We start from the raw sequence: 18,268 nt of genomic DNA on the forward strand, positions 1-18,268 counted from the left end.
TCAATTCAATTCAGTTTCAATTCAGTTTATTTGTATAGCCCAATTTCACAAATTACAAATTTGTCTCGGAGTGCTTTACAATCTGTACACATAGACATCCCTGCCCCAAAACCTCACATCGGACCAGGAAAAACTCCCAAATAACCCTTCAGGGGGAAAAAAAGGGAAGAAACCTGCAGGACAGCAACAGAGGAGGATCCCTCTCCAGGATGGACAGATGCAATAGATGTAATGTGTACAGAAGGACAGATTTAGAGTTAAAATACATTCAATGAATATGACAGAGTGTATGAATAGTTCATAGTAGGCGTATTCCACGATGGAGACCTCCACGATCCATCAGGCAGATGGCGGTGGGGAGGAGGAGTGGGCGGAGTCTCAACAGGACAGTGGCGTAGTCAGGGCAGGAATTCCACGACCCAGACCTCGATGATCCATCAGGCAGATAGGATCTATGCCGTCTCATAGGGTCCGATGACCCCATGAGACGTGAAGTCAAAAGGACTCGGGAGAAAGCAGAGTTAGTAACGTGTGATTGAGAGATGAAAATTCATCCTTAAGGAGAGAAAAAGAGGAGATAGGTACTCAGTGCATCCTAAAACGTCCCCCGGCAGCTATAAGCCTATAGCAGCATATCAAGGGGCTGGACCAGGGCAAACCTGATTCAGCCCTAACTATAAGCTCTGTCAAAGAGGAAGGTCTTACGTCTACTCTTAAACGAGGTGACTGTGTCTGCCTCCCGGACTGAAATTGGAAGCTGGTTCCATAAAAGAGGAGCTTGATAACTAAAGGCTCTGGCTCCCATTCTACTTTTTAAGACTCTAGGAACTACAAGTAGTCCCGCATTTAGTGAGCGTAGCTCTCTAGTGGGGCAATATGGTACTACAAGCTCCTTGAGATATGATGGTGCATCACCAATCAAGGCTTTGTACGTTAAGAGAAGAATTTTAAAAGTGATTCTTGATTTTACTGGGAGCCAGTGCAGAGCAGCTAGTGCAGGAGTGATGTGATCTCTTTTCTTAGTTTTAGTGAGAACACGAGCTGCAGCATTCTGGATCAACTGGAGGGACCTAAGAGATTTATTAGAGCAGCCTGATAATAAGGAGTTGCAGTAATCCAGTCTCGGAAATGTGACGCGTGAACCAATTTTTCTGCATCTTTTGAGACAAGATGTGCCTGATTTTTGAAATATTACGTAGATGAAAGAATGCAGTCCTTGAGATTTGCTTTACGTGGGAGTTAAAGGACAAGTCGATCAAAGATAACGCCAAGATTCTTTACAGTGGTGTTGGATGCCAGGGCAATGCCGTCTACAGAATCCACATCACCAGATAATTGATCTCTGAGGTGCTCAGGGCCGATTAAAATTACTTGGTTTTGTCTGAGTTTAACATCAAGAAGTTGCAGGTCATCCATGTTTTATGTCTTTAAGACATGCTTGAATTTTACCGAGTTGGTTGCTCTCCTCTGGTTTTATCGATAAATATAGTTGAGTATCATCTGCATAACAATGAAAGTTTATGGAGTGTTTCCTGATAATATTGCCCAAAGGAAGCATGTATAAGGTAAATAAAATTGGTCCAAGCACAGAACCTTGTGGAACTCCGTGATTAACGTTGGTGGTTATCGGCGTCATCATTTACAAATACAAACTGAGATCGATCTGATAAGTAGGATTTAAACCAAATTAGTGCCGTGCCTGAAATGCCAATCGACTGCTCCAGTCTCTGTAACAGGATGTCATGGTCAATGGTGTCGAATGCAGCACTAAGGTCTAACAAGACCAGGACAGAGAGGAGTCCTTTATCTGCTGCCATTAAGAGGTCATTTGTAATTTTCACCAGTGCCGTCTCGGTGCTGTGGTGTTTTCTAAATCCTGATTGAAATTTCTCAAATAAACTATTATGATGTAGAAAGTCGCACAACTGATTTGCGACCACTTTCTCAAGGATCTTGGAGAGGAAGGGAGGTTAGAGATCGGTCTGTAGTTAGCCAACACCTCTGGATCCAGAGTGGGCTTCATCAGGAGTGGTTTAATAACAGCCACTTTGAAGGGTGTGGTGCGGGGCCTGTTAGCAGAGACACATTGATAATATCTAATAGAGAGCTGCCAATTAAAGGCAAAACGTCTTTAAGCAGCCTCGTCGGGATGGGGTCCAAGAGACAGGTAGGCGTGTTGAAGTAGAAACCGTTGAAGATAATTGGTCACGGTTGATGGGAGAAAACCCTCAAATATACACCAGGGCATACAGCGGTTTCCAAGGCCATTCCACTTGAGGACAGATTGGCACTGGTTATGGGCAAGAGAATATTAATCTTGTCCCTAATAGTTAAAATCTTTTCATTAAAGAAGTTCATAAAGTCATTACCACTGAGGTTTATAGGAATGCTCGGCTCCACAGAGCTGTGACTCTCTGTCAGCCTGGCTACAGTGCTGAAGAGAAACCTGGGGTTGTTTTAATTTTTTTCTATTACTGATGAGTAATAGGCTGCTCTGGCATTACGGAGGGCCTTCTTATATGTTTTAAGACTATCTCGCCAAACTAAGCGGGATTCTTGAGATTAGTTGAGCATATGCGTTCAAGCTTTCGTGACGTTGCTTCAGTTTGCGGGTCTGAGGGTTATACCAGGAGCAAACCTCCTCTTCCTCACTGTCTTCTTCTTCAGAGGGGCTATCGAGTCCAGTGTCATTCTCAGAGAGCCTATGGCACTGTCAACAAGATGATCAATCTGGGACGGACTAAAGTTAGACCAGGAGTCCTCTGTTATATTGAGGCGTGGTATCGAATCAAATACAGAAGGAATCGCTTCTTTAAATTTAGCTACAGCACTGTCAGTTAGACATCTGGTGTAGAAACTTTTGACTAACGGAGTACACTCCGGTAGTATAAATTCAAAAGTTATGAGGTTGTGGTCTGACAGAAGAGGATTCTGTGGGAAGACGTTCAAATGCTCAATGTCAACACCATAAGTAAGAACAAGATCAAGCGTGTGGCCAAAGCTGTGAGTGGGTTTCTGTACTCTCTGACAGAAGCCAATCGAGTCCAACAAGGAGATGAATGCAGCACTAAGGCAATCATTATCAACATCCACATGGATATTAAAATCTCCAACAATAATAACTTTATCGGTTTTAAGAACCAAACTAGATATAAATTCTGAGAATTCAGATATAAACTCTGAATATGGACCTGGTGGCCGGTACAGAATCACAAATAGAATTGGCTGTAGTGTTTTCCAGGTTGGATGTGAAAGACTAAGAACAAGGCTTTCAAATGAGGTGTAGTGTAATTTTGGTTGAGGATTAATTAATAGGCTCGATTCAAAGATGGCTGCTACTCCACCTCCTCGACCGGTGCCTCGAGGAATGTGAATATTAATATGACTTGGAGAGTCGATTCATTCAGGCAGACATATTCTTCATGGCTCAGCCAGGTTTCAGTTAGGCAACATAAATCAATGTGATTATCTGATATTAAATCATTTAGTAACACAGCTTTAGATGACAGAGATCGAATATTTAGGAGACCACATTTAATAGACCTATTTTGTTGCACTGCTGAAATAATGGTGTTAATTTGTATAAGGTTATTGTGTACGACTCCTCTTCTGCTTACTTTTGATTTATTTAATTGAAGTGGCCGTGGGACAGACAGTCTCTACTCTAAAGTCATGGGTGGGTAACTGCTCGAATGGAAGAGCAGAGAAGGGTGTTAAACTACAACTCTGCTCCCGGTTCCTGATCTGAACCCTGGGTTGTCATGGATTAAGTCCGGTGATCAACTTGGTCATATTCGCAGAAATGAGACGCTCCGTCCAACGTGGGATGAATGCCGTCTCTCCTCATCAGATCAGGCTTTCCCCAGAAAGTCTTCCAGTTGTCTACGTAGCCCACATTATTCGCTGGGCACCACCTCGACAGCCAGCGGTTGAAAGATGACATTCGGCTATACAATTCGTCTGTCTGCAAATTTGGGAGAGGGCCAGAGAAAATTACGGTGTCCGACAACGTCTTGGCATAAGCACACCGATTCCACAATAATTTTAGTGACTTCCGACCGACGGGCTCGGGCGTCATTACCACCGGCGTGTATTACAATCCGACTGTATCTCCGCTTGTCCTTAGCCAGCAGCTTCAAACAAGACTCCACGTCGCCCGCTCTGGCCCCCGGGAGGCACACGACTCTGGTCCGCGGCGTCACTATTTTCACGTTCCTGACTATAGAGCTCCCGATAACCAGGGTGTGTTCCTCAGCGGGTGTGTCGCTGAGCAGGGAAAACTGGTTCGAAACGTGAAGTGGTTGGTGCACAGCGGGCTTCTGTGTAGACTTACTACTCCTGCGAAGTTACCCAACCACCCGGCTGCACGGTTACCGCCGGGGAACAGCTATCAGCTGACTGTAGCTCCGCGCCGACTACGGGAGAGGGCGGGCTAACTAGCATAGCTGTCTGAGCTTCGATAGCGGAGCCGTGCATCTAACCCACTTAGACCTGCCTCCAACCTAGCAAATAAACTACACTTGTTGCATGTATCGTTATCATTAAGGGAGGCAAGGGGATAACTATACATGAGACACACTGAGCAAGAGGGAGCGGGAGGGAGAGAAGAAGAAGTCATGCTCGCTGTTGAGCTGGCAACCAGAGCTTACCGGAAGAGTGAGATGATGCGTTCAGGAGCAGCTGGGAACCCTGTGTCACCAGGACTCGGGCTAGCGGGTTAGCCCTTCTTATAACATGTGAGGCGGTTATACTTTCTATTACTTCCAAGAGCTTATACTAGAAACCCTTAGCTTTATTTAACATTCATTACATTCTCAGATCACTGATGAGAACACCTTAGGATGCTATGTTGTGAACATTACCTTTTGCTGCTCCAATTGAGAGTTTGATCAGAATCAGAATCAGAATCCGTTTATTGCCAGGAATGTTTACACAAACGAGGATTTTTTTTGACAAACAACAATCAACGCGTTGATGAACTGAAAAGCTGAAGGCTTATAATAGGTCTTTGACACATTACTAAATGCTTTATAAATCATTAATAGAATTTTCTTTGCAACTTGCAAATTATACACCCCTTATGGTAAATCTATAAGAAAACAATAACTAAAAAGTAGATGGAAATTACCAGAAGAAAATATATTTAATTGAAAACTACACATTATCTTGTTCTTCTGGCTAATAATTGGTTGAAATAACCTACAACCCTTTTCTTCAAACATGTTTGAGTATTTTGACTTTTTTATATCGTTTCTGAACATTACTCTTTATCCTGTGACTATTAAACTTTATTTCCTTTTTATCTACCTGACCTAATTGCTTGATAAATTAGTTAAAAACGTACAGACAAAATAAATGACAAGGGTCAAAGAGAATCAAACAGATTTATGCCGACAGAAGAGCAATTTTGGCATCTGCCAGTGTGCAAGGTTAGCTTTCTGGTGACACTGAAACATCACCCGGGCCGAGGCTTAAGTTTAACCTGACAGTTTGCTGCTGTGTTTACTTGGTCGCCGTGGTTGCAGTGAAACTGGCACACTGGTTTACCCCCAGCTGCTCTTTCTAAAGAATCTACATTAAGGCCCAGTTGTTGGGTTTGGATGCCAGGAGGGACTCTGATGTGTCACCGCTGTGACATAAGAAAAGAAGATTTATTGCCCCAACTGGATCAGCAAGTGTGTGTTTTAGGCCACTAACTAAATTGTGTATCCTTGGACACAACCATCAACAACAACAAAAGAGTGCAGCTAATTAATTACATGCCAAAGTGGAAAAACGTATCTACAAAATTCAATGCAGATTCAAATTTAGGAGTTTGCCATCTTGAAACAACTGGTTTCTAATAGGTTACAGCTATGTCAGTGACTGAGAGGCATTACTTAGCACAACAGTGCTTTCAGCTAAATGTAATGTCAGCATGGTCACACAATGGCATCCAATCTGTACTATGTTCATCATCTTAGTTTACCATGTTAACATTCGTTAATTAACTCAAAGAATGGGAAACTGTACTTTGTGGTGATTGACTTAATAAATAAGGGAATGTGTGCTGTTAAATTACATAAAATGACACCAACTGTTGAGGGCCTGTGTTATAGTGTTGTGCTTTAATTGCATCAAATGCATTTGTGTTTAATCAAATGTCTACAATGTAATTGACACACAATAACCAAGGGATAGAATTCATAACAGGAGTAGGCCATGACCTCTGTAATGCAAGTACTTACACACATTAGGGGGACTTTGTGGATAGAAACTGAGCTATCCTGACTTGATGGGGTCTTTTAAATGTAATGCTATTTCTTTTTTATTATTATAATTGGTCATCAATTGAGCATCTTCCTCAGACTTTATACAACTGTTTTCACAGGCAAATACCAAATAAACTGACTTTCACTAGTACCCCTGAAAAAAAAGGAAAAAAAAGTCCCACTGCCTAATTCAGCCCCTGGGGCCCCCAGAGGGTTATTGAAGTCTTACATATTGCACAATTACACATACACTTTTTTTTTTTTTTGCTGTATCCAAATCCATCAGTCCAGTCAAAAGGCAAAGTGTTTCCACGACACATTTATTGTCAGCCAATTACAAATCTAGTAAACTGATCCCCAAGTATGAAAACACATATTCAGAGTACGTCAAGAGTCTTAAAACTACCAGAATGTTTTCTAACAAACTGAGCAATTACAGCCAAGTACAAAAAATATATAGTCAAGTGTGAATGGATTCACTATTGGAGATTGGATTTTCCCCTCAAAATAAAGAGGAAACAGACAATCGTCTCTGTAGGAACAATTAAAAAAGCATCATCATAACATGGAATTTTTTTATATTACTGGTAAATAAATTATTTGAGGTGTGTGACAGTGATTGACATAAAATATATTACTCCTCCATAGTAAACATTTAATTAAAAAACAAAAGAATGTTGAAAGACGGGAGCGTTTCCATTCATGGGTAGAGTCGATCCACTGTCTATAGTGGGATATTTACATGTACATTTATACTGTCACTGGGTTGGGATAGTTACAGTAGTATTATTCATGCTGCGTATCCATTGAATAAATCATGTTTCCCATTTGTGCCCATAAATAATGTTTAAGAAAATCCATAAGAAGACAATGTAATAATTCCTGGTCTCAAAAAATGTCAAATTAAAATGACTTAATACTCGCAGGAATGTAAACTTTGCATTCGTTGTTAAAGTTAAAATCATACACGCCTCTTCTCTCTTGCATGCTTTCACGGCATGAGGTTGAGGTGCGATAGCAGTCCCTGAATGCAATAAATCCTCTTTGAGTGACAATATTCGCCCCTGAATAGTACACGGTATCCCCCCTACCAACTGGAGTCAAAAACCTTCTTGCACATGTTTGAGTTGTCTTGGTGAAGAGGAAATTCAGAGCCGGGTACGAGCTGCTTCTTTCTCTTACGCGACTCAACGCTCTTCCCCGATGACACGCTCTCGTACTTGGTCAGGTATTCACTGAAAGCAGATCAAGAATAGACCATTGGGTTTTTACATTAGATGATTTTAACAATAAAATCCAAAAGAATATTGACATTTTCTGTACAAAGAGGGTCTCAATACCTGATGGGGAAGCTAGTTTTGTCCATCTGCATGCACACTAGGAATGGATATTCAGAAAACTGCACAGTGGTGATGAAGTCCAGCGATGCTTCCGTTTCAAAGCTGACCTCCACACCCACTCTCATGAAATCCATGTCCACCGTAACATTGCCTGTAATCACCAACGCTCCCCTGAAACCATAGGGGGGGGGAGGGGGGGGAAGCACTTGAAAATGTATCAAACTAACAAAGAGCAGTAAGTGAAATGTGTGCATTCCCTTAAGTTCATAAAATTGACATGATACATGTCAAAAATATATATTTTTTAAATGTATAGGTGATGTGAAGTTATCTTTATGTGTCTGAACGGTGTGATTTATTACATGGGAAAAGGCCACAAAAAAACATGTTACTTTGTGATAATGTCACATAAAAAAAACATAACTTATTTGTGAAATGTCTTTACCTTGAAAAGCCCAGAAGGGGTAAAGAGATAAACACTGTTCATTATTTGTATTGTCAGAGTCAATTATAAGAGTCGCACAGTCACTCACAAAATAATCAAATGAAAGCAGTTTTTAATCTTTCACCCCCCACCAGCACTTATGCTTACACTCGGAAACAATATTATTTAGCCTCGTCCCAAATACATTGGAATGGTCCTTATTTGTGAATATTTATTTAAATCATACAGTTTGTATCAGCTGCCTAAAAGCACAGTAGAGCTTAGAGTTGAACAAGTAGACTTTAACTACAATATAACAACTTCCTTTAAAGTTCCAAACCAAAGTGTGTGCCAACCAGTTGAACCGCCAACCTCTGCAACGATGCCAGTGGAGACATGCCTTGGCAAAGATGCCAGTGTGGTTTGTTCTGCTTCTATGAATAGCACACCATCCTATTATCAGAGGTGCAACTATGCTGATCCATTCACCTGCCTGTGTCCTTCCCATGCACACATGAGTAAAATCATACTGAAGTTCAAATCCAAGATGTGCCCCCAAACCGGTCGAAAAGTGGGACGGAAATTAAAACATAAATACATTTGTTTAAAAAAGTGCATCAATTCCACATCAATGCATTTTTATTTATTTATATATATATATTTCCACATTTAACTTGTACCTTTTAACTAAATACTCTGAAATCTGTGAATATCTGCCCAAAAATACAAGTGAACAGGATGAAGAATCTGATCAAACACTCAATTACAAGGTTAGTGTTGGTACTTAAAAAAGCACTGCAGAACAGTCTGTCTACTGAGAAAAATCCCACCTTATTTTAATGTTAAACATATGCGGCATTGCCCTTTAAATCCCATTTCATCACCACATTTCGCAAGCAAAACCAGCACGTTGATGGTAATGTTTTTAAATAGTGACCCAGACAGATCTGACATCATATCCACACAGACATGAAGCACAATGCTGTAGCATGTCCAATGTGCCGGTGGAACAAATGAATCGGATGACACTTAAGTACCATGTAAAGTTCACATGAATCAGACATCAAGAGAAATCTATTTGCAGCGCTTTGACAAGCTCAACTGTAACCTCTAAAACGACTTTCCTTTCAGTCATGAAGGCCTATTTGTAAGAATCGTCTGTCTATGACAAAGGCTTTTGCCCTGCAAGTGTGTTACATCATACTGTACATACAGTACTTCAGTGAGCTAACGCTTATTCCAAGGCTGTGACCTATAACAGAGTACACAACATTATATAAAAGCTTTACTAATGCTCCGATTTGGCTACCGATCAAAAACATCTTAAACAGTAGTATTATTTTTTGTTTTGTGTACCTGTTGTTGACGCTGGTCTTGGACTCCCTGTACCACAGGCTGATCTCCATGCCTCCAGAGATGTCAATGGCCAACCCTCCTTGGAACTCCACACTGGCTTTCAGACCGGACTGCAGCTGGATCACCTGGAGGGTCGAAGATGAGAGAGAAAGAAAAGAAGGAAAAAATGGAATGAAGAGTCCATTATGTCAGACTACACTGATAATTAAGATTCCTTTTATCATAGATCATGTGTAACTGATCTGAACACTGTGAAAGCAATTTGAAAGTAGCCACAGCATAAGGGGTAAGAAATGCCACATCATTGCATCAGCTGTAGACATTTAGACTCTGTTCATTCATCATCACTAAGCTCAATATCTGAAGTGATTACCGTGAGTCGTTCCCCATCTGTGCCTTTCTACACATATAGTATGCATCTGACCAAGTAAAGGCCAGTGCCGACTGAAATGACCCATGCCATCTTGTTCGTTAAGTACGGTTCATTTTTGGAACCTAAAACTTGGTTAGAGTTAGAAAGAGTTAAATCAGTGCCGACTGCTGGCAGGAGATGGGACACAAACAGCACCACAAAGTATATGCATTGTATGCCCAATTAATTACATGTTCTCTTTTTGTGCTGTTAACATCACATAAGTTCGGTTTAGCAACTGGACGGAAAGTCTTTATAATTTATTAACACACTGCATGACAACTTTAAACACTGAAATCAACTTCAAATACTACATTCAGATATGGTGTAAATGGGGCATTGGTGTTGTACACAGTTGTAGCTGCCCACCTCAGAATGATCAGTCAGCAGGATGAGACCCTTGACGATATTCATGGGCTCCCCGGTCATGGAGAAAATTTTGGACATAAGGTCACTGTAACCCTTGAAGAACGTGACGGGCCGCAGCTGGACATCGAAAAGCAGAGCCGACATCCCGGCGTACGACTCCAGGTCCTCCTCTCCCTCATCGGGTGTGGCAGCAATCAGTGACTCCAGACCCTGGGCCTCAATTGCCACCTGGAAGACAGGAAGAATATCCAAATCAGTCTATATTAGCAGAGAGATAACTGGTTGCTCTGTGTACTCAACTGTAGATCAAAATGTGTCAAGTGCTCTTGGAAAACAGAGGAAGAATTCATGATGGACACAAAGGCAATTTCGCGTTAAATGCACCGAATAAGACTTACAGGCTTACATTTTTTTTCTTTTTTTAAATAACAATAATGGGGATCAAATAATTCCTTTTATGTAGGCCTTTGATTTCGGAGTGTCTGGATTGCCTTCTTGTTTATCACACATTTTTTTATATACAAAGAAAACATACATGACATGCATATATTTAAAACTCCTGCTCTTCCAACATTGTCCCTGCAGTCCTGCTAAGTGGGTTTTCTATATATTATTATAGTAATTAATTAATTTTCTTTCCGTGGTTTCCTTACCTGTAGTCCATGTAGCATCTCTCCTTTACTAGCACCATAAATATTCATGTTGCTTCTCCTCAGGATCCCAGAGCCTGAATACAGGATGTCCAAACTGTATGTGGAAGTCACATCAGCAGATTCTGAAGGAAGAGGATTTTAAAGTGCTCAGTCAGCACCACATACCTGTGGTCATGTTAGCTTCTATTTTTAAAATGGTTTTAAGGAGCCATATCAAGCTGAAATGTGCAACCACCCTTTAAATTGTCAACATCTAACTTGGTTGAATTGCAAACTTTTGTTCTGGACTACTTTAAATTGCATAAACATCTTTCTTGAAAAGTTTCAGACTATAAATCTTAGAACAATGTTGAGTATTTTTTTAGGCTTAGAGATGAGTTAGTTACTTACGTGCCATGAAACCCGAGAATGCAGAAGACGACCCAACTTTAGCAAAACGGTTGTAGTTATGGGAAACCATGTCCTTCATAGCTTGTTGTAAAACTTTGCTAAAAAATTAAGAAAAAAATGTTATACCATGAATGGCTGTTTATATCTTTTTATGTTCTGAAACACAAAATGCTTCTTTTTTTGTGTTCAGCTCAGAAGCCTCTTTTTGGTCCATTGGATCACTAATAACACACCTGGCTGGCAACTGGAAGCGGATGATGTCCTGGATCTTGGACAGCATGTACTTGTTCATTTCATGAGGCAGGTTTCCAATAGACAGAAGCAGATTCTTGACCTCCATGTATGAGGGTCTGCTACTGAGGATGACGTCGGCAGCAGCTACTCTCACGTTTTTCTCATAGATCCGTCGATTCTGGTGGTAAATTCTGCCGACTGTTCGTTTAACCTATAAGTGAGATTAAATGCTGGTTTTCAATGCATATGCCAATTAATTCCACACATCACTCGTAAATAACAGAAGTGTTATGTACGTTATGGCTCACCTCATCGGTCATGAGATTTACATCGTATCTCTGCAGGGCAGTGAGGGCGATGGTGTTGTAAGCTCCCACCTCTGACTCTGAATATTTGGTAAAGATGGGTATGGCCTCGGGCAGCAGAGAGTTCTTTAGAGCCAAAAGATACATCTGGACCTCGGACTCTCCCTGCGCGCTGCCAGCACCGTCTAAAATCAGCTTCTTCACCTGGACCACTGTCTGAGAGGTAAATACACCGCAGACGATCAGACAACTATAGGATTCATTCCAATTTGGTTTAGTTTCAGGAATATTAATTTTCATGTCTGTAAACAGACAGTTTCACACGTTTTCATTTAGTATCTTCTTGAAAGCTCACCGGTAAGTTGCACCCTCCTTTCTGACACAGTCGATGGACCAGGGCTCCCATAATGATCACCAATGACTCTTTAATGTCTGTGCTGCCAATTTTTCCCTTTGAAATATCCTAAAAAAGGAAACTATTGTTAAACTTTTCAAAAATATGTATGATATGACAAAATGTTTAAGATCCGTCATATAAAATTGTCTATTTTTCATGTTTATCTTCACTGATATGTAGGAGATGACAGCAGGTCATATTATGTCCTTTGACGAGCAAGAAAAGGTGTCAATTCTGTTATTGAAAACATGGCGCTCACCAGCAGAACCTTGAGCATTCTCTCGTCGGGATGTGAAGCGAAGCCCGAGGCGTAGAGAAACCTCTCCTGCAGAACAAAACTTTTGGCATCGGTAAAGTTAAGGAATTCCAGCATGGCATCCAGCGATGCAACGGTCTGGGAGGAGGTGACAGCATCTACTACCTGAGGTCTGAGCAGGATGATGGCAAGTTGATAAAGTTAGACCAATTCAAAGAAACAGCCGAGTGATGGGATCAGTAAGCACATTAAGATGTAGGAGAGAAGGCGGAGTCTGCTTACAGAGCTGTCTTGCTGGCACTCTTCAGCACTTTGAGGATCTCGTACTTGGACGCCTTCCTAATGCTCTGGATGAGGGCCAGAAAGCTGCGAGGAGCCGTGGCTTTGGACAGGCTTGCCGGCTCCAGCTGCTTCTGCTGAGTCTGCCAATGTTCAAAAAGCTAAGAGGGAGAACACAGGGGAGAAGGGATCAGAAGTTCACTCAATAATTTCCGTGACAATATTTAACAGTAACTATGAACTAATACAGTGTTATTCGGGAGTTGTACTGTAATAATGAGTTACCAATGTGTTATTTGCACTGACAAAAAGTGTGGGGATCTTTATGCAACTTTGTAAGAAATACTGAAGAAATAAAAAAAAGGGGGAAAAGTGTCCTGCTTCCTTTTATTAATAATCACTTGTCATGAATACAAGTGAATAAAAGAAAGTGTTTATTGAATTGGTTACCAAGACAATATAGTACATTGAAACTCAAGCATAAACTAAGCTGCGGCATTATACATATATTAAATCAAACCAGCTGCTAAATTTGTATACATACTAACTAGAAGAAACAATAATTCCAGTTTGTTACAACTTCAGTTGTATTTTCCCAATTGTATTTTCCTAATTTAGGGTGATTGTTTCTGTCTTAAGTCTCAACATTTCAAATTAACATTATCTGGACAATGCAATGACATTGCATAAATAATTCTGGCAGGGTAAGAAACACAAGCATTCAGATGATTATACAAGTTTTAAACAAACCCTAGTTTTGCAATATATTTGGAAGCCATTCTATAATAGCAACAATGACAGGACAGACATGGTAATGTGTAGCAGGTATAATAATTAACCATCCTAGCATTTTAGAATTCTAAAATGTGCTAATTAACATTAAAAGTAAAGCTAATGTAATCGGTATTGAGTCATAAACCAGAAGAAAAAGGACAAATTGAAAATATACCCGTTGAAAAAGTCATAGAATCAAAGAAGTTAATAAGGATTAATCCTAAACCTGATATTAATTTCTTCACCAAATGTCATAGTAATCCGTCATGACATTTCTCACAAAACCACACATGTCAGCCTCATGGCGGCTGTCGAGGATAATGCATTCAAATGCAGACCGTAGAGACCAGGAATATCTTTCCAAACACTATTCAACACGGTTATTCGAGTCTGAATCAAAGTGGTGGGTCGTCCATAGAGCTGTGTTTGTGTAAGTGAAGATGTGTCATGTAAAAGTAAACAGGTACTCACTGATGGACAGCCCTTACACTGGGATTTTACAATTTCTCCAATGATACCAACCGCTGCCAGTTTGGCATCGATTGACTTGACAACACCAGCCACATCTTTCCCAGCAGCCTCCAGTGGTCCAGCCTCTTTTCCTACAAATGTGAAGGTTTGCCTGGGAAGCAATGACAACTTTTTAAATAATCCTGTATTTTAAATGGCAGCTGAGGGCAATATGTTTGAGGCATTTACCTGGATATGACTTTAGCTGCAGTAGACCTGCGGGCGTTAACAATCACTGAGTGCGTTTCTTCAGCCACAGCCGAGCGGATGAAACCATCTTCAAATGTGAATGTTGTAACAGAACTGGACTTTCGGCTCACACCAAACACCTGAAGGGGGCCAGAGAGGCGTAGATCATTAGTAATTCAATATCATTTGTATTCTAACACGATGATCAGGTCTGGATTCTGACATACCTGACTGTGCGTCGTGAAGCCAGTCTCCACAGTCTTACACGTCTCTAGAATCTTGGTTCTCGTCACTTGATCTTTAACTGCCTTGTACTCGACCGTGCACCTTCCAGACACATCATTCTATTCACAGGCATTACATTTGTTCACATTAGCAATGAATAATTAAATAAGAAATGCATGAAAACATGGCATGGGTGTATTATCATGCAGTTTACCTCTATAACCTTCCCTGTGCTGAGCTGTACTTGCAGTAAGCTGGCCAGCCCTCTTTTTAGGTTCTTGATGATTGCAGGTTCGGACCAGTAGGAATAAAATGCTTTTGCCTATGAAGAAAGCAGAAAGTGACCCACAGAAAGTGACCCACAGCACCCTACAAAGGCATTCAGGGTGTCAGTTTTGCGTTGCAGACTTGTGTATAGAAATACATGCTCATGACATCAGTGACTATTTACATTACATGAAGAAATAAGATATTCTTTAAAAGGTGCAGATCAAAAACGAAACTAGGATACTTTGGTGTTAGTACTTTTTAAAAAAGGAGTCTCTTAACTTCTAGTTATATTCAGAATGCACATCAGTACACAACACTGACCAGAATAAAAGATGAGTCATTCTTATGTTTGCTGATGCCATATTAAAATAATGGAACCAAAGCTCAGTTAAATGGGCTGTGTTAATCTTGAGAAATATCACATAGTTCAGATTTCCAGTGAGGGTTCAGCTCGGAATGGACTCTGTGTCCTTATGTGTGGAGAAAGCAGCCTATTATATTACATCATCCTACAGGGTCTCATGCACAGTATGTGATTTATGCGTGGCGCTTGAACACAATATCAGCTATGACCACCATAAATAGATTGCCAACGGCTACTCTGTATCATTCATGTCCCAGTCTGCCATCAGTATAAACAAAACAACAACGGGGAGACACTGATCTATTCGGTTCCTCTCAACCTTTACTCCACGATGAACCAGTTTTAATCATAAAACTTTTTTCCCCCGCTGGTGTTCAACAGTTACACAACTGTGAGTGTAATTTTCATAGTAAGATATAATACATACAGTATGCTGTTAAAGTATATATTCTATAGTTACTCTACTTCATAGAGATATTAGCACTTGGCTGTAGCCAGGTATTTATACCCATGTTGTTTTATACAAAGGATCTAAACTTGCAATGTGAACTGCGAAAGCTAAATATTTGACAAATCAAGAATTAAATCGTACCTTTCCATTTTTCAGATTCAATAAGAACGGTTTAGTCAGAGCTGACAGCTTGGTCTTCCCCAAAATGCTTTCTGCAGTGGATCCATGGAGGACATTCTTCTTCTCTGATTGGTGAGACGCAGGACCGATCCTCACATTAGAGATCTAAGAATGAGAGATTAATTACTTGAAATAAAAGTGTGTTGCAATGCATTCTCTTTGTGCGTTGGCAACACGTCGAAAGCTTCTCTGAAGAAAAGGAAGCATGCAGACTTTTACCAGTTGACTCAAGAGTCATGCGAAATATATGGATGATTCAAACTCTCAAAATTACATCATGTCCCGTCTCAACATATGATTGGACTGACATACCGCCAGTTGAATCAGTTGGTCATCTTTGCTGCTCGGCCCTCTCCACACGAGGTGGACATCCACATCGCTCGAGATCTTGTAGCCAGCACTGCCCTCTTTGGACCCCCTGGTCCCGTCCACCAGCACCTCGGTGGTGTAGCTGAATTTGTACAGCTGGTTGTTGTTCAGCCGGGGTCCAGCAGCACCTGAAGAAACACATGAAACACAGCTGGTGAGTAAACATTAGTGAAGAGAGTAAGACTGATCTGCTATAACACTTGTCATATTGTGGTGTGAAGACATTGAATGTCTGTTAAAATACTGCAGACTTAAGAGGTTTTCTGAATGAAATTTGCTTTACATTTTCAAAAGCGTACTTTAGCTTTTTAGATGATTTTTTTTTCTATCCACTGGTTCATTTTGTGTCTAAACCTTAAGGTTAATGTTCTTAAGAACATCAGATATCAGAAACCTGAAACCGGAAATAGTAATCCAACATCAACAACACTCATCTATCTTTGTTTGTTTGTCACTGTAGTTGTGTGCAGTGACTGTTTTAAAAACTGCATATTGGTGTGTTCAAGCTCTAAAATATTAGACTGTGTCATAAGAAAAATAGATATGGGAAACAATAAACAAACATGGATATTGTGTGATCGATAACATTATTTTAGTAGTTTCTTACAATTAAAAAAAAAATGCTGTTTCGGAGCGAAAGTTCAAATATATTAGCTCAAATAAGTGCACTACTTTTCAAAGCAATCCCCACTTTTAACTGCCATCAAAGAAAATGTAACTTTGAGAAGCCACAATGTTCATTCTGATGAATTAACTCAACATAGAAGACTAAAACGCTGTATTATTGTACGTGTCTTTAATTCAGGTAACTTTTTTTTAAATAAAGCATTCTGAAACTGTTAAAAACAGCTACCTTTTACTTGTGGCCACACAAACTCTGAAGATGTGTGTTTTCAGCTTTTAATTGAACTTTAAAAAAAAAAAGATTAGAAGTTAAATTTCTTTACAGAAATAATATCTGTGGATAGCATCGAGAAGATTCAATCAGAGGCAAATTAACAAGGTGTGTTCGACCTCAGAGAAGATTAAGATCTATCGACTGCTCTCCTAATGACAAGCCTTCCATTAGATATGACAATAGGCCACGTGGAAGGCAGACTGACGTGTCAGTACTTGATTTAATCCTGAAGTTCAACAAATTAAAATGTCTTTTCTGTCTATTATCAGCAGCCAACTGAGATTATTAGACATCAGAAGCAAAAGACAAACATAACAAAAGTATTTTTTGTTTTGTACTGTTGGGTTATATATTTCTTGACTCCTTCAACTCAGATATGTCACAAAGCAGCACTCTATGAATGAAGAGTCCATTGACGATAAATAGGAGACTGACATTGTAGTCTCTGGATCCCCAGCGGGATTCATTCATTTTGTGAATTTATCAATCTATGTGGTAGAATAATATAAAGCTTGTCACCTTGGATCATCAATAACTTTCTCTCTATGAAGAACCCTCCAAACCACAACAAAGGTGTCATTTTGAGCTACAAATAAATCATATTGACACATGTATACCAATTGAGCATGCAGATATATATCTTCTTGTCCCAAATAAACACATTCAACCTGTATTAAATAACCTACTAAATGTTACTGTTGGCCCCCAAAACACCCTACTTCTCACAGAAAACCTCCCACACTCAACTCACCTTTGACAGAAGCTGAGACAGAGGAGGCCGCACAAAGCAAGAATACAACTACAGTTAACATTGTGTGTCCTCTCGCTGAAGCCAGAAGAACCAACATTCTGAGTCAGTGTTTCATTAAAAGGCCAAACAGAAAGGCAAAGAGAGTCCGAGCTTCTCCTTTTCTATTTTATCTACGGGGAGGGCAGACTCCAAACTCCACGCTCAAGTACTAAGTACGAGATAACCGGCCAATCATTAACAGTTTTAGCAGAGGAGCACAGATTTGAAAGCGACTTCTGCAGATGACAGATGCAACACGAGTCCCCTTTTAATACCGCGAGGCCGCGACTGCGTCTGCGCGCGGCCATGTGATTGATTAATCAAAACACATGGGATTATCTGATCGATTCTGTTGATCTGGGATCAAGTGAGACTCGTCGATCCATTTCTGCTGCGAGCCCTGATTAGGCAGCAAACAATGAAGTTAAAGAAAATATGCATACATACGCAAAACAATTACTGGACACATATCTAAATTAGCATACAAGAGCATATTTACCAGGAGGTGGCAGAGAGACGTCCGCACGTTAGATATCTTTCAGCCATTGTTTTCCTTTTTGGGATGAACAGTTGTTACTTTGT

At 40.3% G+C, this 18,268-nt stretch overlaps 1 protein-coding gene across 1 annotated transcript; it reads right to left on the reverse strand.

Moving 5' to 3' along the window:
- Window positions 1-6,542: 6,542 nt before the first annotated feature.
- Window positions 6,543-17,811, reverse strand: mttp (microsomal triglyceride transfer protein). Its single transcript, XM_056408751.1, has 18 exons — window positions 17,648-17,811; window positions 15,942-16,126; window positions 15,591-15,734; window positions 14,579-14,686; window positions 14,367-14,483; window positions 14,140-14,279; window positions 13,912-14,062; window positions 12,670-12,827; window positions 12,391-12,559; window positions 12,090-12,197; window positions 11,738-11,950; window positions 11,429-11,640; window positions 11,196-11,293; window positions 10,806-10,927; window positions 10,153-10,380; window positions 9,372-9,496; window positions 7,592-7,762; window positions 6,543-7,486 (listed from the first exon to the last, which is right to left on the reverse strand). The coding sequence occupies exons 1-18, from the start codon at window positions 17,742-17,744 to the stop codon at window positions 7,339-7,341; spliced, it is 2,694 nt and encodes an 897-aa protein (XP_056264726.1). The 5' UTR covers window positions 17,745-17,811; the 3' UTR covers window positions 6,543-7,338.
- Window positions 17,812-18,268: the final 457 nt, after the last annotated feature.

Source organism: Pseudoliparis swirei, chromosome 24, assembly GCF_029220125.1.
Source record: "Pseudoliparis swirei isolate HS2019 ecotype Mariana Trench chromosome 24, NWPU_hadal_v1, whole genome shotgun sequence".
NCBI classification, from domain to species: Eukaryota; Metazoa; Chordata; class Actinopteri; order Perciformes; family Liparidae; genus Pseudoliparis; species Pseudoliparis swirei.

Excerpts from the sequence above, each read along its gene's own strand:
- mttp (XM_056408751.1), bottom strand. The coding sequence starts at position 17,744 with ATGTTGGTTCTTCTGGCTTCAGCGAGAGGACACACAATGTTAACTGTA. Across the intron at positions 14,063-14,139 it reads GCAGCTAAAGTCATATCCAG|GCAAACCTTCACATTTGTAG; the intron begins GTAAATGCCTCA and ends ATTGCTTCCCAG. Across the intron at positions 10,928-11,195 it reads ATTCTCGGGTTTCATGGCAC|AATCTGCTGATGTGACTTCC; the intron begins GTAAGTAACTAA and ends CTCTTCCTTCAG.